At 39.1% G+C, this 24,455-nt stretch overlaps 1 protein-coding gene across 1 annotated transcript in view; it reads right to left on the bottom strand.

Moving 5' to 3' along the window:
* STK17A (serine/threonine kinase 17a) overlaps positions 1-24,455 on the bottom strand; it is a 38,162-nt gene that overhangs the window by 4,097 nt on the left and 9,610 nt on the right. The window contains exons 2-4 of the mRNA XM_034416516.3: positions 12,592-12,804; positions 8,638-8,782; positions 991-1,117 (exon numbers count right to left, since the gene is read on the bottom strand). Coding sequence (XP_034272407.1) covers positions 991-1,117; positions 8,638-8,782; positions 12,592-12,804 — 485 coding nt within the window. The remainder of the gene's footprint in view (positions 1-990; positions 1,118-8,637; positions 8,783-12,591; positions 12,805-24,455) is intronic.

Here is a 24,455-nt window from a genome sequence, read left to right on the forward strand (position 1 = left end):
TAGTTGGTAGAAACAAATTCTTCAGCCCTTGACACTGACAACTGAAACAGTATAATAATGTTAAAAGGATAAACAGAAAAGATAAACTTCATGTTGAGATGTAAGTTGAAGTATAACATGCTAATCAAATTTTATTTATGTTCAAAGGCAAATTGTATACAAAACATCAAACATGTAATAAATCTTGAATATTAAAAAAAGAAACTAATTGCCTTCTGGAAACAATGTATTAAAACCTAATTATTTCCTTATTATGATCATGGCTGAATAGTATTTTACTATCTTTTTTGAGATTTCTAAGTAATATAATATTGGGACATATTGTGTTAAGGAAAGTCTCCAAAAACTCAAATTTCCAAGAATGGGTGCTAGTGAAAGTGCCATTACTTGATTTGCATGAGTCTCCCCTTCCCTATATAGCTACTTTATAAGCAGATAAAATGCTATCCAACATTCTGCAAAGCATTTTCACAGTATTAGAGGAGCAACCTTAAAAGAACCCTGGTTGTGCAGTAGTTAGAATGCAGGCTAACTCTGCCCATATTCTAGAGTTCAATCTTGATGGGTTTAAGGTTGACTCATCCTTCCATCCTTCAGTAAAATGAGGATCGAGATTGTGGGGGCAATATGTTGATGTTATAAACTGCCCATAGAATGCTGTAAAACACTATAGGACATTATATAAGTCTAAGTGTTATTGATATTGTTAACTTGGGAAAGAAATGGCTGGAAAATCTGCTTTGCCAGCCCTGCTGCAAGAATCAAATGCAATTTAAGCAATGTAATGCTAACTAGTAAAAGCAGGTTATGCTCACAGAAACAGTGAAAAGATTTTATTTGTTCTTCTGGTTTTCTATTGAAATAGAAATTGAATATTATAAGATCTGAAACATTCAAAGCTTAAATTCTGATGAATATTACATAACTCAAATGTTTGCATTATATGCTGCAAGATATTGGCTCTGAAGATCACATAAATAACAAACATACCAACATATTCAGGTGTTCCCATAATTTCTCTTAGTTCTTCATTATCTTTCATTACTCTGGAAAGTCCAAAGTCAACTATCCGAATTTGTCCCAATGGCGATTCACAAGTTAACAAAATGTTTTGCGGCTAAAAATATATAAAAGGAAATAAGTTTACTGGAAAATAGTTCAGCCATTTCCTATCAGGCATGTAACATTTCTGCACACCAAAGCTTTAGATTTTACCATATGTTATTTATATTTCTAGCCACCTATTTAGGACAAAGGTCACTGCTGTCAAATCTAGTATTCATTAATCTATATCTGCTCCATCACCAATTTAAGTTTATTATGTGAACCAAAAATTATTTTGTGTATCATTTGTTCTGAACAATCATTATAGTATCTATTCAGGCAACTGTGGGATTGCCTTTCTTATCACACTACCTTAATGATTACCGTACAACAATTCCAATATTTATTTCCAATGTTTTAAGTTGTTCCTGAAGGCTATAATTCAGATCAAGTTTTGTAGGATTCTGAACAGTCTGGAATAGTCTTGTAATTATAGTATCTGGTCAGCATCAAAAATCTCTTTTGAAGAAGTTTGAATTTGACAGAGTATCAATTATATTTATTTTATTTATTTTATTTTACTTCGAATTTATATACCGCCCTTCTTCCTGGGAACTCAGGGCGGTGTACAGCCAGATAAAAACACATAATATAAACATTAAGAACAAATTAAAAGGAAACATCTCAATTTGGCCAAAAATTTAAGAAACATACAAATTTAAAATCATTTAAAAGGCATTGTTAGGCCAGCCCGGCTTGTTGGAAAAGGAAAGTTTTAAGGGAACGGTGGAAGGCACGGAGGTCTTGGATTCTCCTTATCTCTGGGGGCAGCTGATTCCAAAGGGTAGGTGCCCCCACAGAGAAGGCCCTCCACCTGGGGGTCACCAGCCTGCATTGCTTGGCTGATGGCACCGCGAGGCCCTCTCTGTGGGAGCGCACGGGTCGATGGGAGGTCGTCGGTGGCAGAAGGCGGTCTCGGAGATAACTAGGTCCTATGCCATGGAGCGCTTTAAAGGTGGTAACCAACACCTTGAAGCGCACCCGGAAGACCACTAGGAGCCAGTGCAGCTCGCGCAGGAGCGGTGTTATGCGGGAGTGCCATGCAGCTCCCGTAATTACCCACGCGGCCGCATTCTGGACCAGTTGGAGCTTCCGGGTGCTCCTCAAGGGGAGCCCCATGTAGAGAGCGTTGCAGTAGTCCAGGCGAGAGGTGACGAGGGCATGAGTGACTGTGCACACGGAATCCCGATCAAGAAAGGGCCGCAACTGGCGAATCAGGCGAACCTGACAAAAGGTCCCCTGGTTACAGCTGTCAGATGTTCCTCCAAAGACAGCTGCGTATCCAGGAGGACTCCCAGATTTCGTACCCTCTCAATGGGGGCCAAAGACTCGCCCCCGATAGTCAGCGATGGAGACAGCTGACTATATCGGGATGCCGGGAACCACAGCCACTCAGTCTTGGAAGGGTTGAGCTTGAGCTTGTTCCTCCCATCCAAATCCGTACAGCCTCCAGGCACTGGGACATCACTTCAAGGGCATCACTGGGATGGCCTGGGGTGGAGATGTACAGCTGGGTGTCATCAGCGTACTGGTGGTATCTCACCCCAAAGCCACAGATGATCTCGCCCAGCGGCTTCACATAAATGTTGAACAGAAGGGGCGAGAGGACCGACCCTTGCGGCACTCCACAGATGAGAGGCCTCGAGGTTGACCTCTGCCCCCCTGCCAACACGAACTGCGACTGGTCTGAGAGAAAGGAGGAGAATCACCGTAACACGGTGCCCCCCATCCCCAACTCTTCCAACCGGTGCAGCATGATACCATGGTCGATGGTATCAAAAGCCGCTGAGAGATCTAATAGGACCAGAACAGAGGAGCAACCCCTGTCCCGAGCCCTCCAGAGATCATCAACCAACGCGACCAATGCCGTTTCCGTGCTCTGCCCAGGCCTGAAACCCGACTGGAACGGGTCTAGATAGGACGTTTCCTCCAGGAATTGTGGGAACTGTCGTGCGACCACACTCTCAACAACCTTCGCCACAAAGTGAAGGTTGGAAACAGGACAATAGTTAGCCAGTACTGCCGGATCCAGGGAGGGCTTCTTGAGGAGAGGCCTCACCACCGCCTCTTTCAAGGTAGTGGGGAAGTGACCCTCACTCAACGAAGCGTTGATAATTCCCTGGAGCCAGCCTCGTGAGACCTCCCGGGAAGCCAGTACTAACCAGGAGGGACACGGGTCCAATAAACATGTGGTCGCATTAAGTCTCCCCAAAATCCTGTCCACGTCATCCAGAGTCACAGAGTCAAACTCTTCCCAGATAACATTCTCAAGACTATTCCTCGTCATCCTGCCTGGATCTACCCAGTCAAGAGTCCAAATCCTGCCGGATCTGAGCGATTTTGTCATACAGATACCGTCCAAAATCCTCAGCCCTGCCCTCCAGAGGGTCCTCCCGCACTCCCAGTTGAAGCAGGGAGCGGGTCACTCTGAACAGGGCCGCCGGACGATTCTCTGATGACGCAATAAGAGCGGAAAAGTAATTAGACTTTGCCGCTTTTATCGCCACTAGGTAGGTCTTAATATGCGACCTTACCAGTGTTCGGTCAGATTCAGTGCGACTGGCCCTCCAACCACTCTCCAGGCGTCTTTTCCGGCGCTTCATCTCCCTCAGCTCCTCAGTAAACCAAGGAGCCGCGAGGGATCGGGACCGGGTCAGAGGCTGCAAAGGCACGACTCGATCTAAGGCTCCGCTAGCGGCCCGATCCCAGGCTGCCACCAGGTCCCAGACCGAGTCCTGAGCTAGAACCTCAGGAAATGGCCCAAGCTCCGTCTGGAATCTATCAGAATCCATCAGGCGCCTGGGGCGGACCCATCTTGTAGGCTCCGCCTCCCTGCGGCGGGGTGTAGCAGTTCGAAGATCTAGGCGAAGGAGTGAGTGGTCAGACCATGACAAGGGTTCCATGTCTATATCCCCTATAACAAGGCCACTCAACCACTGGCCAGAGACGAAAATCAAGTCCAGAGTGTGACCCCCCCCGTGAGTGGGGCCATGAACTAACTGGGTCAGGTCCATGGCCGTCATGGAAGCCATGAACTCCCGTGCCATCTCAGACGTCTCACCAACTGATGGCAAGTTGAAATCACCCATGACCATAAGCCTGGGTGTATCAACTGCCACCGTGGCTATCACGTCGAGTAGCTCGGGCAGGGCTGTTGCCACGCAGTAGGGAGCCAGGTACGTGAGCAACAGGCCCATCTGAACCCCATGACCCCATCTCACAAAGAGGGTTTCACATCCGGCAATCTGTGGCACAGTGGTTTCCCTCGAACCAAGATCTTCTTTAATAATAACCGCCACCCCCCCGCCCCTCCCCTGCGCCCTCAGCTGATGAAATGCTCTGAAGCCCAGTGGGCACATCTCAACCAGGGGGACCCCTCCCTCCGGGCCCAACCAGGTCTCAGTAATAGCTGCCAGGTCCGCTCCCCCCTCCTGTATAAGATCATATATACTGATACCACTTTCCCTAGGCTATGTTTTGAGAAATCAATAGTTTTCTCTCTTTATGCCGCAAACTTACACTGAGCACTTACTAGTGCTGGGGTGAGGTTCATCAACCTCTCTAATGTAGTTAACATTGTGTTTCAAATAATATATTCAGCTAATTGTCCTGCAATGTCAATTCAACCATTTCCAACATATCTCAGCAATAGCACTCTTTAAATATTCTGTGCCTGGCTCTTTGTGTCAGTTCAGAAAAATAATTCTGTACTTCTTCCAATTAACAATATATAAATATCCTGGTCTCAATCCAAGTGAAGGCTTTATTTCCTATAGCATAGTACTTTCTTCTTGCCAAACTGGTTTTGAAATCCTACACTGTGATTAAGGTTATTTAGAAATGATTTATCTATATCAGGGGTCTGCAACCTTAAACACTCAAAGAGTCTTTTGGACCCGTTTCCCACAGAAAACACCGGGAACCACAAAAACCTTCCCATGCCTGATTATTTCTTGAGCGGCCACAAAACTAGCATATGTAGTTGAATTAAACGTTTTGTTTTCTTCTCAACTTTTCTTTTCTTGGATTTATCCATGGTTGGCCTACTGGAGGTTGAAAAGCTCAATAAATCGGGTGCTGGTGGGTGTCACACCTTGGCGGTTGTGACACATATTTTGAGTGCCAGGGAGCCGCAGCAGAGCAGTGAAAGAGCCACATGCAGCTCCAGAGCCGCAGGTTGCTGACCCCTGATCTATATGGACAGCTCAATGACAGTTGGGAGCCCTTGAGCTATCTGAAAATATCTGTTTTCTTGCAGATGTTTCAACAACTTTCTAGTACTGAAGATGTTACCCAGTTGGGTGACAAAATATCTACAAAACAACAACAACCAAGCTCAAAGAGCACCAAGGGCTCCACAGTTCAATTCTGAGCTACATTTTTTTTCAGTTGTTACAATTGTAATTCTTTACTTCACTAGAATTAATATCAGGATACTATAAATTGCTTTTAACTGATTTTTTAACAGATAATGGTCTTCTTTCCAATGTTACCACTTCACTCAATGGGCTTTCTTAAGCATCCTGCTTTGAAGTTGTTAATTTACTTTGCCAGTGCTTACTCAAGCATTGTATAATAGATATATTTCAATCAACTGGGTATATATTACAGTCTTGAATTGTCCATGTAGATGATTCATCTCCATATTGTCAATAATCTCTTTGTCATCTGAAGGACCCAAGTAATTGATCTATTATTATCCAGAGACAATATACAATAATCACAATGTTGCAGCAGAGCAGAGCCTCAGTTTAAGCCCAAGGGGGCTACCATTCTCCACAAAGAGAAAAGATGCTGCTGTATGCATTCTTGCCAACCATACTGACTTGCAGGAAGCTATATGAATGGAAAATGCTCTGTGTGTATAGATTACCTCATGCTCACAAATCCTAAAGACTAAACTTTTTTTTTATAAAAAACCATGTCCACAAACAACCTCACAAATACTATAAACTGTCATCTTTATATTTAAATGTCTCCCTACTTAATTTTACCAAGTGACAAAAATGATTCCTTAGAGGATTAACCAATTTCCCCATATAATTAACTCATTCATCCATTCAGAAAATAAAACAGCTAACTGCAGGATCTGAAGAAATAATGATATTTAAGATTTGTTTTCATCAGTTTTTATTCCTTTTTTTATTTACTATGGCAAACAAAAAAAAAATCAGTAACTTTTAAAAAGGAAAATAGTAAAATAAAGCCAACGTCCCCCCCCAAAAAATAGGGGTGTGTGTATGTGTGCTACATTGCATAGACAATCTTAAAATGTCCACATTTGAAGTCACATATTCAATATTCCTAGAATTTTGTTAGAAGTAGTAGTAGTAATCTTGGTTAATATAGGCAAGAATAGAGGGCCAGATTTGAAAAACCTATCCTTTAATAGCAGGGTTCATTAAAGTTCTGTGGCTGTTGATTAGTCAGAAGACTAATAAGTGGAAATTTCATTTCTGACTAAGACCTAGAGTTTAACTGGCAGCCAGTTAAAATTAAACTGAACTGCCAAGTTGGACCTGAATCTTGCGCTGGTGATGCAAACCTCTATCTTAACTGAGAAGCAGGTTGGAATGTCTTGACACAGCAAATCTGCTCTCTACACCTGTCATGCTACAAAAGAATGCAAACTTTATCTGAGCATATCTACAGGGAGTCCAATAGAGCTCCTTTTATGTGTACATTGTATTATAGCTGTGATGTAAGGCTTTGCTTGTCTGATTAATCAGCATAAGATATTTTTGGCCTTAAGTCTGATTTTCCAAATTAAATGTATTTTTTTACAGATAGCAAAACCTGTAATTATGTAAAGCATGCACTTTTTACCAATGCAAATATTGCTGTAGTTGATAGTGCTAGATCCTTAGGCCTAAACTTTGAAACAAAAAATTACATGATGCTATAAATCCCAAGATGGAAAATGATAAAAAGTCACATTGAGAAGAGAGCTTTGCCAAATCCAATCTGAACACCACACTGATTATACAATGAACCATAATAATAATGCCTTATGTCCTACAGCAAGATTATACCTATGTATGTATCAACCTTTTTGTCCTAACATTCAAATCACTGGTAACTGAATCTCTGGATATTGATACTGAAAACAATGTTTTTAATACCAATGTATGTTGTGATAACAAAATTGATGAAACCATTTGAAATTCTATAGAAAAAGTTGGTTTTCATACCAGATGCTACTATTTTCCCTAAGATGACTACGGATCTTCCCATATTCCAATACTGCACATATTTTTCCTGCCTCCCTTTTCTGACATCAAGAGTTTCTTGCATTTTCTGGATGTGCAATCTTCTTTAGCTTCTTTGGCACTGCATTGTAATATTTTAGCAGGTATCTTATTTGGGGAACCAAAGTAGAGTTAGCCTGTCCTTACAAATGCTTTGCTCAGAAATAACACTAGTTTGTAATGTTGTAAGTCATCTGGCATCAATTCGTCTAGGAATCAGTCTAAAATAAATGCATCATCATTTTCCATTATATACAACATAGCATCCCTTAATCAGATTGTTGCAAGATAGCACTACAGTTTCAAACATTAATCTACATCAGAGATGCTTTTCAGCAGGTTCTGATCAGTTCTGGAGAACCGGTAGCGGAAATTTTAAGTAGTTCGGAGAACTGGTAAATACCACCTCTGACTGGCCCCGCCCCCGTCTATTCTCTGCCTCCCTAGTACCAGTTGATTGGGAGGAAATGGAGACTTTGCAGTAACCTTCCCCTGGAGTGGGGAGAGAATGGAGATTTTACAGTATCCTTCCCCTGCCATGCCCACCAAACAACGCTGTGCTCACCAAGCAACACCCACAGAACCGGTAGTAAAAAATTTTGAATCCCACCACTGATCTACATCAAGTAGGAATAGATACTCATGTCAGAATTCAAACATCATTGTAATAAAATTTTTTGTTCTCAATTCTTCTTTGGCTTGATGCACTGCCTTATCACATGGGAGGTAAACATTAATTACTCTATACATATAATAAAGAAAAACCATGTAGATTAAATTATTTACCTGAAATTGTAGTTTTTAATCTGCATTTACATAAATATGTTCCTTTCCCCTCTGCAAGTACCTGAACTGACAGGTACGCCAGCCTTCCTGTTAGTGTTTCAAAAAATTATGTAACAAGGGAAAAGTTGATTCACATGTGCACAATGAATATGTACCAAAATTGCACTATTAGAAGATTCTCAGTCTGGGCTCTACACAATTGCATAATATTATATTTGGATGTACAACTGACCATCAGGAAAAAAAAATAGAGCTAAAATAACCTGCAGTACATACTAGGGACAACTGAAGAACAGTTTGGCAGAGGTAGAAGTTAGTTCCTAAATAGGCAGAAAAGTCTTTTCCACCAAAAATCAAAACCTCTAAAATGTCACAATGTATTCTTCAAAATAAGCAATCAGAACACCTAAAAAAATAAAACAACTTTTAATATAATGAAGAATTTAAGAGGAAAATGGATTCTTAATATTACTTCAATTCTTCAGAATTATTATCTTACCTTCAAGTCAAGATGAACTACATTGTTTTGATGTAAAAAAGAAACTCCTTGTAAAATCTGCCTCATGAGATGCTTAACATCTTTTTCTTTGAAGGCATCTTCTCTTTCAGCTACACACTGATCAAAGATTTCTCCACCAGCAGCACTGAGAATAAGAACATTTGTATATAATTTCCAATTATTCACTATTAATTACATTTATATTTCATCTTTATATTAAAAATTATGCTTAAGATGATTTTAATAAGTTAAAACATTTCAATGAAAATATTAAAATTCAAATAAAAATATATCCATGGAAATCAAAACACGTAACAGATTAGACCACATTCAACAGCAAATCAATTTCAACATCAGAAGAACTGAATAAAATATATATTTGCCTGCCAGCAAAGGTAGAATTAACCAAACCTCCTTTGGAAGGAAGTTAGTTTTATAGTAACCCCCATGAACTATTTAAGTAAAATATTTCATTGTTTAGGTTCTTAGAGTATATAATGTTTATACTTCAGTTTAGTAAGAGGGAACTCAGTTACTATATTTAAGACTTTTTTGTATAAAAATAGAAGAATTAAAAATAAACGTCTACAAAAATGTACCTTTTATGCATGGATTAAGAAGTATGAAGATTCTATCAGAGACTCTTTCCAATATCTCACTCAATATTTATTTAAAAAACCTTCATAAACCAAATACCCTGTTTTCAAGTTTAAATCACATATCCCTAATCTTTAAAAGGCAATTCTTCTGAAAATAAAAGTTAACCAAATAATCAATTTCCTTTAATTCTTCCCGTTAAAATAATTTAGCTAGACTAGATAAGTAACAATTCTCTTTATAATGAGCAGTGACTATGTTATGCCGCAATTAATCTTTTTCCTTCCCTTTGTATAAGAAGTGGTATAGAGGGTAATTTTTCTAGAAATAAGACAATTAATGAATATACTCTTCTTCCTTCTAGAGAAGCTCAGAATGGGCTTATCATCAATAAAAAAATATTATCCACCAGTGGAATTATAAGCAATGCCTCTTTGAGTAATCTTAATCTATTGAATAGATAGTGTTGGGGGGCAACATTTAAATACTTGAGCCCAACCCTACCACATACTTTAAATTGGGTTTAGCAGATCATAGACTGATTATACCTGAGTTTTTAAACGTATGGTTCTTATTTACTGTTTTAATGTTTTGTGTGGTATTTTAATTCCTTGACTATAAGCTGCCTAGAGGTGTCTCAGTGAAATGGGCAAACTAGAAGTCAATAGAAGTCAATTGATGACAGACAGACAGACAGATTCCATGCAGTATGTTCACGTTAGATGTCATATGATCATTTACCTTCTTCACTTAACATGTTAACATTTTACTTAACATTAGCTGAGTTGTGCATGGTAGAATAATATCTAGAATCAGCTATTGAGGCTATGTATAAATTAAGAAAGAGATTTTAAAGTAGATTCCCAAGATCCATTGGCTAGACAACAGGAACTGAAGCATTTTTGGGTCGCAAATGGAGCAACATTCAGTAGCGGCAAATGCCTTCCTAATTTACTAAATAGAAGGAGGAGGAAGCCTTATCAGACCTCCAAGTTTCTACTATAAGAAACATTCTCTGTTTCAATTTTTAATATGATATAGATAGATATCAATATACTAAAACTCCCATTGTCATAACCTCTAGCTGAGTTAAACAATGTATCCTAGGACAACAATTTTTGAACCAAAGTATTTCAAATGGGCTAATTTACAGAATGTTTCCAAAATCCAAGACCCATGATTCACATGGAGGAAAGTTGTATCTGCTTCAGTGCTACTGGTTCCTACTAAACTGCTGCTGCAATCATGGTATCATCATTTTCAACATTCCATGACAGTTTCCAGGCCAGTCCCACAATTCCTTGTTTCCTCCCTCCCCCATCAGTTACTATCTGCTAGCTGGAAAAGGAAGGGAGGAGGGAGGAGAAGCAAGGAGGAAGGAATCTCTGCATAATGTCTATAGAGATTCTCAGTCATCCAAGTCATAGCTGTCTCAAAGCTGTTTTTTCTAAAGGCAACTGGACTGTTTTTCCTTAAGGAAGAAGAAGTTTTGCTTCTTATCCAGGGATGAAGCTTCTAGGATGAGAAGCAAAATTTCTTCTTCTTTCTCAAGAAGTCCAGTTGCCTTTTGAAAAAGGACCTCTGAGAACCCCTGCATATTCTTTCCATCCATGCAATCCCCTGCATACTTTAGACCCAACAAGACAACTAATTTATATTAACAGAGACATCTTTGAGACATGGTATTAGGATCTGCATCAGATGCAGAAATTTGATTTAATTATGTCAGCTATGTTATGTCTTCTTGAAGCAATCTATTCTTTAAAAAAAAGATGCTACAGAACAAGATAGGCAGCAAAGTTTACCCAAGAAAACATAAACAAGACCCAGAATAAGAATTGTCTTAAAAAAAAAAAAGACACAGCAAAAACTGGATGATGCTTTAAAAATTAAGAAATAAATAAAAATGACAATCCCAGAAGAGAATTGGAATAATTTCTTTTTACTGGATTCACAATAGAGATGGTTGAATATAGTAAATAAATCTGTAACAAGGATCACCAATCATATGAATGAATTATAAAGAAAAAGTAGAATAGAAAGTTGGCATAAAATGGGAAAGGTATATACAGTCTGTGGTTTATGATCATTTGTTTAACAATGATTAGAAGTAATGATATCCTCAATAAAAGTGACTTACAGTCCATCCTCAAAGTTACAACTGTTGCACCATCCTGAGGTCACATAACCACAATTTGGGAGCTTGGCAACTAGCTTGCATTTATGACAGTTGCAATATCCCAGGATCATGTGATCACTCTTGGTGACCTTTCCAGCTGGCTTCTGAAAAGCAAAGTCAATTGGGAAAACCAGATTCGCTTAACGACTGTGATTTACTTAATGACCATAATAAAAATGGTTGTATAATTGGGTCTAGTCATGTGATGAGTTGCTTAATGATTGCACTGCTTAACAACCGAAATTTAAGTCCCAATTATGTCATAAATCAAGGATTACATTATTGCAGTTGGGTTAGGGGTTTTTATTTGAATTCACTGGTAACTCAACTAGAAAAATGGCATGTTTACATTTAATAAGGTGTTTTAGTTCTTACCACAATAGTTATTTTAGATATCCTTACAGTAGCTTTCAATCTAGCTTTACATTCCAATGTATTATTTCTCAAAGTAATATATATATATAAACCATTTAAATTTACGGAAGTCTTGGTCATCATCGAGAAAGAAAAAACACAAGATAGTCAGGAACACAGGAACATCATGAGGTAAATTAAACATTATAAAGAACACACAGAAAAGGAGAGAAAAAATGGAAACTCTTCCTTATACTAACAGCAATCAATCAGCTAATTAATTCTAATATTTTAGAGTTCTAAGCTTTTTACTGATAATTGAATTGGAAAAGGTTTATTTAATTTGTTTATTGTTAACAGGTTGTAAAATGAAGAAAGTTATATTTTTTTAATTAAGAGAAGGTGAAGAGATTATGTTTTTATTTGTCATGATGAGGGTGGGAAGTTGCATTCTTGAGAATACACACATACACACTTTATTCCCTTTCTTCTTTTTAGCTTGAATTTATCTTTTATTGTTCTATCTAAATCTTAATAAAAATATTAGGAAAAAAAAGAATCTAAACCATTTATTTGGGGCACTTTGCTTCCGCTATTAGTAAACTCTAATATTTCTGAAATAAATTTCTGTTCCAAAGGTGAAACCTTATTCTATACTTCATATGTTCCATGTTCTTTGTTTATTTTGCTTGTTTCTTGGCTGTGGTTCAGAGCTTGAGAGATAAAGCAGGATAAAAACAAAATAAATTAGAGGGAAACTAAAGTTATTTCATCAAGCACATATTAAAACATGCTACACTAAGGCATAAAAAGATATTACTTACTATTCCAAAACCAAAATAATTTCTGTTGGCGTCTCATATGCTTCATGCAAATTAATAACCCATTGATTGCATTGTGCTAGTTCCAGGACTGCAATCTCATGAATTATGTCCATTCGACAATCTTGGCCTTTTCTTCTTTTCCTCATGAATTTTGCTGCAAACTCTTTTTCAGTCTGTTTGTTTACACATTTCTTTACTACTGCAAATTTCCCCCTACAATTGGAGAGAAGGAGAAGAAGAGATAAACTGGATGCAAATTTAAAGTATAATGAGCCCACAAGAGTTCTCCTAACTAATGAACTTTAAAAGATCTTTTGGGGACGAATTAATTGAGAAACACAAAGGAATTGATTTTCTCTTCAAATGACATAAGAAAAGCCTTTATGTGCCTATGACTTGAAAACACATTAAAAAATTAATTTATTTTTAAATAATTAAGTTAAATTAACATTTAATTTTTTTTAAGTGCATGAACCAGGACTGAGAAGCAATTTTGTGTGTCATTTGTTTTCATGTATTTGAATGGCAGGATTCATGTTGCATAATGTGACTGTATGAATAAAAGAGATAAAATCAAAACTTTAATCTATCTGAAGGGCTTAATTGGCAAAACTGGCATATTAGTGCTTGCCATAGTTTTATGTATTTTTTAAATTTTTAATTATTTTAGCAAAAATAACAGTGGCTTGATCCCACTGTTTTGGTTAAATTGAATTGATTTTAATTGGGTTGTTTTAAATTGTGGCCAAAAATATTTAATTATTTTTAAACTGTTTTTAAATTTTGTATGTTCTGTTTTATTCTGGCTGTTCACCGCCCTGAGTTCTGCTGGAGAAGGGCGGTATACAAATTAAAACAAATAAAAATAAAAAATAAAAAATGCCCGACTCATGTCATCCACTTAATTTTGATAAAGTTTTCTGGAAATGGTCTGGTAGTGCAAAGTTGGGAACACGAGGCCTTTAGTTTGCCCATCCTTGAGCTAAATATTAAGATTTAATAAATAGGGGCAATCATATTCCCTTCTTCTATGCAAAGATGGAAACAACAGCTGGCATCTTAAATATTTCATTTTTTATGTCTTCCCTGTGAAAACAATTTTATAACTTCTTTGGTGATAAAGATGAGCTAGGCAGGACTGTTTTTATGAAAACAAAGAATAGTTCAACTTAAGTTACTATTGCCATGGAAGAGCCAAGTTATTTGCAAAGATTTTTCTCTGTAATGGTTTGTAATATATTTTTACTACAAATTCACATAGTGTCCATAAAATCAACTCTTAATTCATAAAATGAATATTTGAAAGAATCAAAAAATAATTTAAGAGTAGTCTATCAATTTAGTACACTACAAAATCAGAAAATTAAACCAGTTTCTCATGTTGTCCACTAGTTTCAGACAGTAATACACAACTTTCAAATTTTCTTCTAAATATAATTTTAATAAACATAAAAAGTACATGACAATTAATGTTTTTTAAATAGTTATTTGTTTGTCTTTTCCATGTATGCTAAATAGATAAATGTACTTGTATTTTGTGATGGAATATATTGGTTTTTTTTAAAAAAAAAAATCTTAAAAGAACTATATAAAGAGAAGAAACCCACACTGAACAAGGAAATAAATCACCAATGGGATTTTTTTTGAATTCTATTAAAGAAAACAAAAGTTCAAAAAGCAAAATAAAAAACTTCCCAAATTTAAATTATACATAGTAATATATATTTTTCTTTGATTATGTAACTTTTTCTCATTTCATTGTAATTTTTTTTAGCATTTAGTTAAATATAAACCATGCAAAAAAAATTGTTTGCTTTTTTTCCCTTTAATACAAACTTAATTCAAAGGTTCTTCCAAATCCTTATGATCCTTATTAATTTGACTATCATTTTCTAAATACTAATCATTTATATTGATTATCGAAGTTAAAATAAGTCCTATTCTTGATGGAAAAATAAATTATATATTAGTGCTGATTACATTACATTAACTATTTTTAGGAGTAGAACACCCCTAAATCATTTATTTGAGGTTAAATTTAAAGTTAAATTCTTCTATAAGAAGGTGGAGCAGTGGTTAGAATGCAGTACTGCAGAGTACTTCTGCTGAACACTGGCTGCCAGCAGTTTGGCAGTTCGGGTCTCACCAGCTCAAGGTTGACTCAGCCTTCCATCCTTCCAAAGTCGGTAAAATGAGAACCCAGATTGTTGGGGGCAATAGTCTGACTCTGTAAACCGCTTACAGAGGGCTGTAAAGCAGTGTGAAGCAGTATATAAGTCTAAGTGTTAGAGCTAAAATTATTTTTCTTTAGATATTGCTTTTCCATTTAGATATTTGATCTGTGTCAAATCTGTATTTAACAGTTCCATAGAAACATTTTTGTTACAGAGACAGTCATAATCAGAGAGTCATAATGAAAAGAGTGAAGTTTAATATGTGATTATTAGACATCAAGAAAATTCTGAATCATTTATTTGGAATAAAAATGGAAATGGTATACAGATTTTGGATCCAGATTCTGCTATGTGTCTAATTATAAATCTATTTCCTTGATAACAAACATTAAAATTATTTTTATTTTTTTTTCTTTCATTATTTTTTTCTTTGTAAATTACAGGTGTTTCAAATACCATGTACCAGTCCAGACTGGATTACATAGAATCAATGAGCTTCTAGCAATATTAAATGTTGATATTCTTGCTTTAACTCAAGTAGATGTGATTTAGCAGTTATGCTTTCTTTCACATGGAGCTACCCTTTGATGTAGTTTCCTGGACATTTTGGGGGTGGGGTTGACTTATTTAAGTTTCCCCGAAGTTCATATTTTAAATTTATAGGTGACTTTTTTAGTGGTAATCACTCTCTTTCCCCCTCCATCCAATTACATTTATGTTGCAGAACATTCCAAAGCTGTCCTTCTTTGCACTCTCTTTGTGTGTGTCTCTCTCCCCCTCTCCCTTTCTCTCACCCTCCCTTCTCACTGTTTCTCCCACTATTATTTTTTTTAAAAAAATATACAAATTTCATAGCACAAGAATGTCAGAGTGAAGCCATCTAAAAATGTCTCTGTTTCTCAAAGACCTCCAGGCGTGATGACAGACATGAGGGACTTCTTAAATGATAGCAGGAAGAAGCAAGCTTAACTTCAGGTTGTAGAATGTTCTACAAGAATGGTGCCACAGCAGAGCACCCTCTGGGACCTACTAAATTTCTGGTGGATAGAATCTACAAAATGCCTTTCCTGTCAAATATAATGGAACAGCCTTATATAATTGTGGAAAGACAGTCCCTCAGATAAACTGACCCCATGCAGACTGGCAACCAATGCAGCTCATTCAGCAAAGTTATGTGCTCTTCTAGGAGCACACCTAACTGCCACACCACTGCATTCTGTACTAGTTGAAGTTTCCAGTCTTCAAGGATAGCCATGTAAAGCATATTACAGTAGTCCAATCTGGAAGGGACTAGGACATGAATGATTGTGAGCAGAACCTCCCAAAACAGGAAGCGGCACACTTGGTGCATAATATGTAGCTATGCAAAGTCCCTCCCAGCCATGACTGTCACATGTTCTTTGAGAACAACTCATGAGTTTAGAAGGATGCCCAAATTATGCGCTAGATGTTTTAGGCAGTGTCATCCAATCTAATAGCAAAGATGTTATAATTCTCAAACTGGTAAGACCCAAAACCCAAAATCACTAGCCTTGTCAGGGTTCAGTTGAAGGCTGTTTTGTCCCATGCAGACTTCACAGTCTCCAGACATTGGGATAAAGCATTCACCGCATCATTTAATTCCCCAGGGGCAGAGATGTACAGTTAGTCTCTGACATACAACTATAACTGGGACTGGAATGTCCATTGTAAGTCATTGAAATTGTAAGTCAACTAAGATGTAATTTTATGATAATTTTTACAGCAGTTGTTAATATCGGAGTTATAACAACATACAGTATAAGGAACCTTAAAGGCCACTATATAGAACCACAGGCAGAATACTAACAGAGTGCATCCATGAATACCAATTAGTAATCAGAAAACACAATGAAATTCCTTAATTTCATATGGACAGATTCAACCATAGTTTCAATTGAGAAACTATGGAAATCCTAGATCAAGTCACGTCTAAAATGCCAGAGAATTCCTCAAGGCCTGGCATTGAGAGGCAAATCAGCCAACAGCAACCATATGGAGATAAACAATATCTACATACCACTCAAAAGAGGCAATAAAAAGGAAACAAAAAGATCAAAACATCTCCTCACCAGCAATCAATACCCATATGAGAAGAGATTAACAGCCAAGATTAATAATCAAGTAAACAATATCTCAACCAAGAAACTACCAACGCAGATAAACAAATTAATGGTAGGGAAAAAAAGCCTAATAAAGGAACCACGAGGAACAGTTCCACCAATACTGATAGGGCAAGCCAACACTATATAAAAAGAGAGCAAACCTCATTTCCTTTTAGCACTGATGATGTTACCTACTGTAGTTTGGTAATGAAATATCTGCAAGAAAACTTCCAAACTTTAAAAAATAATGCATAGGTTTTGAGTAAAGATGAATGATATATTATTTTAGATCAAATTTAAGAAAGCTGTTTTTCATTCTTACATGAGATTAAGTCAGCTAAACATGCCTCATACATATTAAACTTCTCAAAGAAAGTTAATATGAGTTGAAAATTGGAATATAAACTATTACTATTATATTCTGGATTTACATCATTAGTATGTGAACCTATCAATCACTGAATATTGAAGATATGTATATTCTTCTTGGCTATATCTCCATTTAGAATCTCCAAGACAACATTTGGAACTGTGGATATTTTAGACATGGGGCTAGCTGAAAGATTTATATTATAAAAATTAAAATGCAGTAATGGACAATCTAGACTACAAATCCAGATGTGACATAAGAATTTTTAATTCAACATATTTTTTAAAAATATAAAGATTTTAATTGTTACAAATATAATTAGGAATATTCATATTTATGCTGGCATTAATTTGCTCGCTGAAATAAGGAAATAAGGAAAATGTATGTATAATGTCTGCTGAAATCCATTGCAATTAGTTCCAAGTAATTGTAATTAGCTGAAATTTATGAGAATTTACTTCAAGAAGGAATTCAGAGATATAGAAGTCTGAGCATTCATGGAATACAAATTATTTCTTTTGAAGGAAGGTATTTCTTAGTTGGCATAGACTATAAGTAATGTATGACTTATACTTGCCATTTAATTAATTAATTAAATAAATAAATAAATAAACTAATTTATCTTGAAATGATTTCAATTATCTAAATAAAATGTCTTTTTCATATCATTCTCTTGAATGGTTTTATTGGAATTCAAAATTGTAGGGAGAACTCAAGGTTATTTATTGAGACTGGCATCTTCAAAATAATGGTTTCTATAGGAATGCCTCCTGGCTTGGAGAAAAAAAGAAAGAAACACAACTTTTCTGATCACAAGTCAAGCTGGATAAGAAAATGATCTTACTTTGTCTTTGTCTTTTGTCTTTTATTAGATTTATATACTGCCCTACTCCCGAAGGACTCAGGGCGGTGAACAGGCATAAAATAAAATACATAAATACAAAACTTAAAAGATATAATTAAACCAGATTAAATAATTTAGCCCAAGACAATTAAAAATCCCAAAATTTAAAACAAATTAAAATTTCGATGTAAAAGAATTTTAAAACAGGGGAGAAAATTAGGCCAGGCCGGCTTGCTGGAATAGGAGAAGCTTAAGAGCACGGCTGAAAATGCGTAGATCCGGGATCCTCCGTATCTCTGGAGGGAGCTCGTTCCAGATAGTGGGTGCCCCCACAGAGAAGGCCCTCCCCCTGGGGGCCGCCAGTTGACATTGTTTAGCTGACGGCACCCGGAGGAGCCCCTCTCTATGAAAGTATACCGGCCGGTGGGAGACTGCTTGTGGTAGTAGGCAGTCCCGTAAATAACCAGGTCCTAAGCCATGGAGCGCTCTAAAGGTGGTAACCAGAACCTTGAAGCGCACCTGGAAGACCACCGGGAGCCAGTGCAGCTCACGCAGGAGAGGTGTCACACGGGAGCGCCATGTTGCTCCCATAACCACCTGCGCGGCCGCACTCTGCGCCAGTTGGAGCCTCCGGGTGTTCCTCAAAGGGAGCCCCATGTAGAGAGCGTTGCAGTAGTCCAGGCGGGAAGTGACGAGGGCATGAGTGACTGTCCATAGGGAGTCCTGATCCAGAAAGGGACGCAACTGGCGAATCAGGCGAACCTGATAAAAAATCCTCCCGGTCATGGCCATCAAGTGCTCTTCTAAAGACAGCCGTGAATCCAGGAGGACACCCAAGTTGCGAGCCCTCTCCGTGACGGCCAGCGATTTGCCCCCAATAGTCAGCGATGGCGTCAACTGACTATATCGGGACGTTGGAAACCACAGCCACTCGGTCTTGGATAGGTTGAGCCTGAGCCTGTTCCTCCCCATCCAGATCCGCACGGCCTCCAGACACCGGGACATCACTTCAAGGGCATCATTGGGGTGGTCCGGGGTGGAGATGTACAGCTGGGTGTCATCAGCGTACTGATGGTACTTCACCCCGAAACCACGGATGATCTCGCCCAGCGGCTTTACATAAGTGTTGAACAAAAGGGGCGAGAGGACCAACCCTTGTGGCACCCCACATATGAGGGGCCTCGGGGTCGACCTCTGCCCCCCTGCCAACACAGACTGCAACCGGTCGGAGAGAAAGGAGAAGAACCACCGTAATACAGTGCCCTCCACCCCTAACTCTTCCAACCGGTGCAGCATGATACTATGGTCGATGGTATCAAAAGCCGCTGAGAGGTCTAATAGGACCAGGACAGAGGAGCAGCCCCTGTCCCGAGCCCTCCAGAGATCATCAACCAAGGCGACCAATGCTGTTTCCGTGCTGTACCCAGGCCTGAAGCCCGACTGGAACGGATCAGGATACGTTGTTTCATCCAGGTACTGGGGGAGCTGTCGCGCAACCACATTCTCAACAACCTTTGCAATAAAGCGAAGGTTGGAGACCGGACGATAGTTAGCCAACACTGCCGGGTCTAGGGAAGGCTTCTTGAGGAGAGGCCTCACCACTGCCTCTTTCAAGATGGCGGGGAAGTCACCCTCACCCAACGAAGCATTTATAATCCCCTGGAGCCAGCCTCGCGTCACCTCCCGGGAAGCCAGCACTAACCAGGAGGGGCACAGGTCCAATAAACATGTGGTCGCATTCAGTCCACCCAGAATCCTGTCCACATCGTCAGGGGTCACAGGATCAAACTCATCCCAGATAACATTCTCAAGACCTGCCTCAGTCAACCCCCCTGGAACTACCCAGTCGGAGTCCAGATCTTCCCGAATCTGAGTGATTTTGTCATGCAGATATTGAACAAAATCCTCGGCTCTACCCTCCAAGGGGTCCTCCTGCGCTTCCTGGTGGAGCAGGGAGCGGGTCATCCTAAACAGAGTGGCCGGGCGATTATCTGATGACGCAATAAGAGCAGCAAAATATGTACATTTTGCTGCTTTTATTGCCACTAGGTAATTCTTAATATGAGATCTTACCAGTGTCCGGTCGGATTCAGAAAGACTGGCCCTCCAACTACTCTCTAGGCGTCTTTTCCGGCGCTTCATCTCCCTCAGCTCCTCAGTGAACCAAGGAGCTAGGTGAGATTGGCGCCGGGTCAGAGGCCGCAAAGGCACAACCCGATCCAGAGCTCCAGCGGCTGCCCTATCCCAGGACCTATCCCACTAGGTCCCTAGTCGAGGCGTGTGCCAGAGCCTCAGGAAACAGCCCAAGCTCCATCTGGAACCTATCAGGTTCCATCAGGCGCCTGGGGCGGAACCATCTTACCGGCTCCGCCTCCCTGCGACGGGGTATAGCGGTTCAAAGGTCAAGGCGAAGGAGAGAGTGATCCGACCATAATAAGGGCTTGGTGACTATATCCCCTATCTCAAGATCACTCAACCACTGTCCAGAGATAAAAATCAGGTCCAGCGTGTTTCCCCCTGTGTCAGTAGGGCCATGAATTAACTGGGTCCGGTCCATAGCTGCCATGGAAACCATGAACTCCCGAGCCACCTCCGACGTCTCACCCACGTGGCAGGGAGCCAGGTACGTGATCAGCAAGCCCATCTGAACCCCATGACCCCACTTCACAAGGAGGGACTCACAGCCGGCCGTCTGAGGAATAGTAGCCTCCCTTGGTCTCAGACCTTCTTTAATAATAACCGCTACTCCCCTGCCCTGTGACCTCGGCCGATGGAATGCAAGGAAACCTGACGGGCACATTTCCACGAAGGGAACCCCCCCTCCTGGCCCAACCAGGTCTCCGTAATACCTGCCAGGTCCGCTCCCCCCTCACCAATTAAGTCACAGATGAGGGGGGCTTTATTTACTACGGACCTGGCACTGCACAGCATCAGCCGGAGGGCCGGGCCCTGAGGGTCTGTGCAACCTGGGGAATGGGTGGAGCCTTGGGGGCCAGAGTGCACCACCGCTCATAAACAGCAGGTTGCACTTTCCTGACTCAATATGGCTCCCTGCTCCCGCCATATCTACCCCTCCCACTCACGGTAGTGATGTTCAAAGCACTATCCGGACAAACTCTGACTCCCCCCTCGACCCCGGGATCCTCACCTCCCACGCCGTGCTTTCTTGCCAGGTCTGCCCCTCCCCTTAGTGGGCTATCCCCCATGCCCACAACCCGCATTCCAATAAAACCCTCCCCCTCCCTAGAACCCCTTAAAAATTTAATTAAAGATTTGAGTAAAAGACCCCTCAACCCCCTAGTTTTCACATGCCACCTCTCCGGGTCCCAAAACCCATCCTTGAGGTAGGCCCTCGATAGAGAGGAGGGCCACATCTGCGAGAGGGGGGAATCTCGCAGCGCAAGCAAGTCCAGTGTCGTATACATCTCCAGGTGTAACGATGGAGGCACGGAGCATAAACAGGGGTCTCACAAAAGATGTAAAATACAGGTATAGTTCAATGAGGCATACTGGTACTTCCACTGTCCTCTCACGACAGCGGGAAGGGTCCTGACAGATACAATTCAATAGGAGTAACATCCAACTCGCCCTCACACGACGAGCAGCCTACAAGTGACCTTAGATCGAAATGGAGTATTCCTCCCAGTGGTACAGTCAAGACAGTTACAGTGGTACGGTTACATCATATGTTTACTCACTTTCTGGTTGCCATGGGTTCCACTAGCAAACTAAGGAGAATCTAACATTAAAAAAATAGTAATTACTTAAAATAATCTACAACCTGTCACAAGGTATAAAATAAAAAATAAAATGAATCCTATGGATAATCTAACAAATGGTAAAGGAAGAGCTACAACTGAATCCAAATGCTAAATCATGTATCTCACCATGACTAAAGCACACAGAAACTCATGTAAAGGTCTATATATTCAAAGCATTAAAAAGGGGGACAGAATGTTGTATATATGATAGGTAGTATATACAAAAATCAAAACAGAACAGAACACAGGCCCAAAAGCAAACTCATTGGTAAGCTACTATTAGATCTCCCACACATATACACACACTAATAATACACAGTACCATTTTTCACTTAGTCAGAATACCATTAGTGATCAGAACTTTTTCCGCCATTACTTCTAACCCTCAGAAAATTCTCTGTACTATTGATTTTTTGCATTATTGGGCTAAATCTTTTTTTAATAATCAGGAACATTATTTAACAAGAATAAAACAGTAAAATAAAACAAAAATATCAATGAATACCTCTACCTTATATATGAGTCCGAAAGGCATTGCTAGAAACAAAGATGCTGCTGGTTGCTTAGCTTTTGCAATGAAGCGTGCAAGTTATAGGAAGATAGTCCATTAGTGTTAAAGATACTATCCACAGATTACATTGATAAGCATGGATATCATATTCAGAGGCCTACCTTTCCTTAATTCTTTCTTCCACTTTCAGACAGCAAGGAAACCCAGAATTGTATGCTTTATTATAAAAATTCTGAGCATATGATTATGAGCATTCACAAACGAGAGTACATGCTATATAATGAAGACTTAGAAAATTCCTTGATAATTGGGTAATTGCTTTCAAAGGGTCTTTACACAACTGATTCTAGTCATAACTCTTAAGAATTTTGGATAGGATTATAGCCTTATGTGGACATATTTATGACTGAACACAGGACATTTCACATTCAAGCATTAATGTTGCTAATGAATTATTTGCTAAGCATATTTTTGTTGCTCTCGTTTTAAGCAGTTCTAAGCATTATAATCTATTTTCTTATCAGATTTTATTTTTCTCATTCATTTTCCGATTTTTAAGTCATGCGTATTGTTACTACTTTTACTGAATTAAATGGAACTACAATTATATTTGGGAATTAATATTTTAACATCAGAGTTTAGTATTATATTTTATAGGAATCAATCCGTGTCTAGAAAAGACTTAAAGCATGACTACCAGTTATAGGACAGTATGTTTTTAATCTTCTTATATGTGTACCAGAAGAAATATGACCTTATAATGCTTGAGGGGCATGTGACATGGACTTTGTAATTTGTTAACTAACACATTTGTATTTTGACTTATTTTATCTCTTTTAAAATAATGTTCAGATACATTACAGATTGGAATGTAGGAAAAGTTTTATCCTATGGTTATATGGATTGATTATATAGCTTTTAACATTCCTAAACCGAAAAGATAATTTACGAAGGATGTCTGGATACTATCTCCTGATAAGAAAAAGTTTCTTAGTTTCTTGGTATCTGGTTATCTAAATAAGCTTTGTAGTTGATTTACTGTGCAAGGAAGGGTTACTCTTATCAACCAACTTTCCTCTTTCATTTTTCTTTATTTCTTTGTTAATTATAAAAAGGAATGTAAGATGGGTCTCAAGGTTCTTCCCTTTCATAGTGAGATCCCATTTTACTAGGGTATCCTAATAAACTGCTTTTAAATGATCTTCCGATTTGATTGCCTATTGGGAAAGTAAACAGAGGCAGAACCAGTGGTGGGTTGCTATCGGTTCTCCCCGGTTCTTACGAACCAGTAGTGGAAATTTTGAGTAGTTCAGAGAATGGGTAAATACCACCTCTGCCTGGCCCCGCCCTCAATCTATTTGCTGCCTCCCAATCTCCCAGCTGATCGGCTAGAAGGAAAAAATCACTTGACAAAGAAAAGAAAAGAAAAAAAAAACAAGACACCATTGCTTTAAATTGACAAGCCAAGAAGCCTCCCAACTGATAGGCTAGAAGGAAAAAATCAGGGCTCGCTTTTCAGCCAGGAGATCACTTGGCAAAGAAGGAGGAGGAGGAAAAAAAAGACGCCGTCGCTTTAAATTGACAATCCAAGAAGCAGCTGCTGGAAGGAGGTTTTTACTTGCAGAAGCGAAGTGACATTCAGCTGTTCATTTCTGGGTCAGCTGAACAACAAACTGGATAAGAGGAGGGATTCTTATATGGTTCTATGTTTTTGAAGTTTTGGGGTTTGTGCAACATGGGCTTTGTGTTTCTAAAAAGGTTTGGGCGATTTCCATTGTGAAATATCCTGTCTTGAATGAGTTTTCTGCCTGCTTGTAAATGGAGCTGAACTTCCGGCTTCCATCTTCTATTATCTATAAGCACCAGTAGCTGTTTTCTTCTTACAAAGTTTCCTTTATGCAACTGGCAGGAATGTGGAATGAGTATTAGGCAGTTCCTTGTTAGCAGCTTGATTTTTCCTTGTTTTTCTGGGAGCCTTTTCTTATGAGTAACATTTTATTTGGGGAAATGAAGAGGGGGGAGTTTGATTCCTTCCCAGAGCAGGTTAGTGGGGTGGGGGGGAAAGGGATTTTGAACCTTTC

The sequence above is a fragment of the Pantherophis guttatus genome, chromosome 4 (assembly GCF_059756535.1).
Source record: "Pantherophis guttatus breed Tessera chromosome 4, ASM5975653v1, whole genome shotgun sequence".
Classification (NCBI taxonomy): domain Eukaryota; kingdom Metazoa; phylum Chordata; class Lepidosauria; order Squamata; family Colubridae; genus Pantherophis; species Pantherophis guttatus.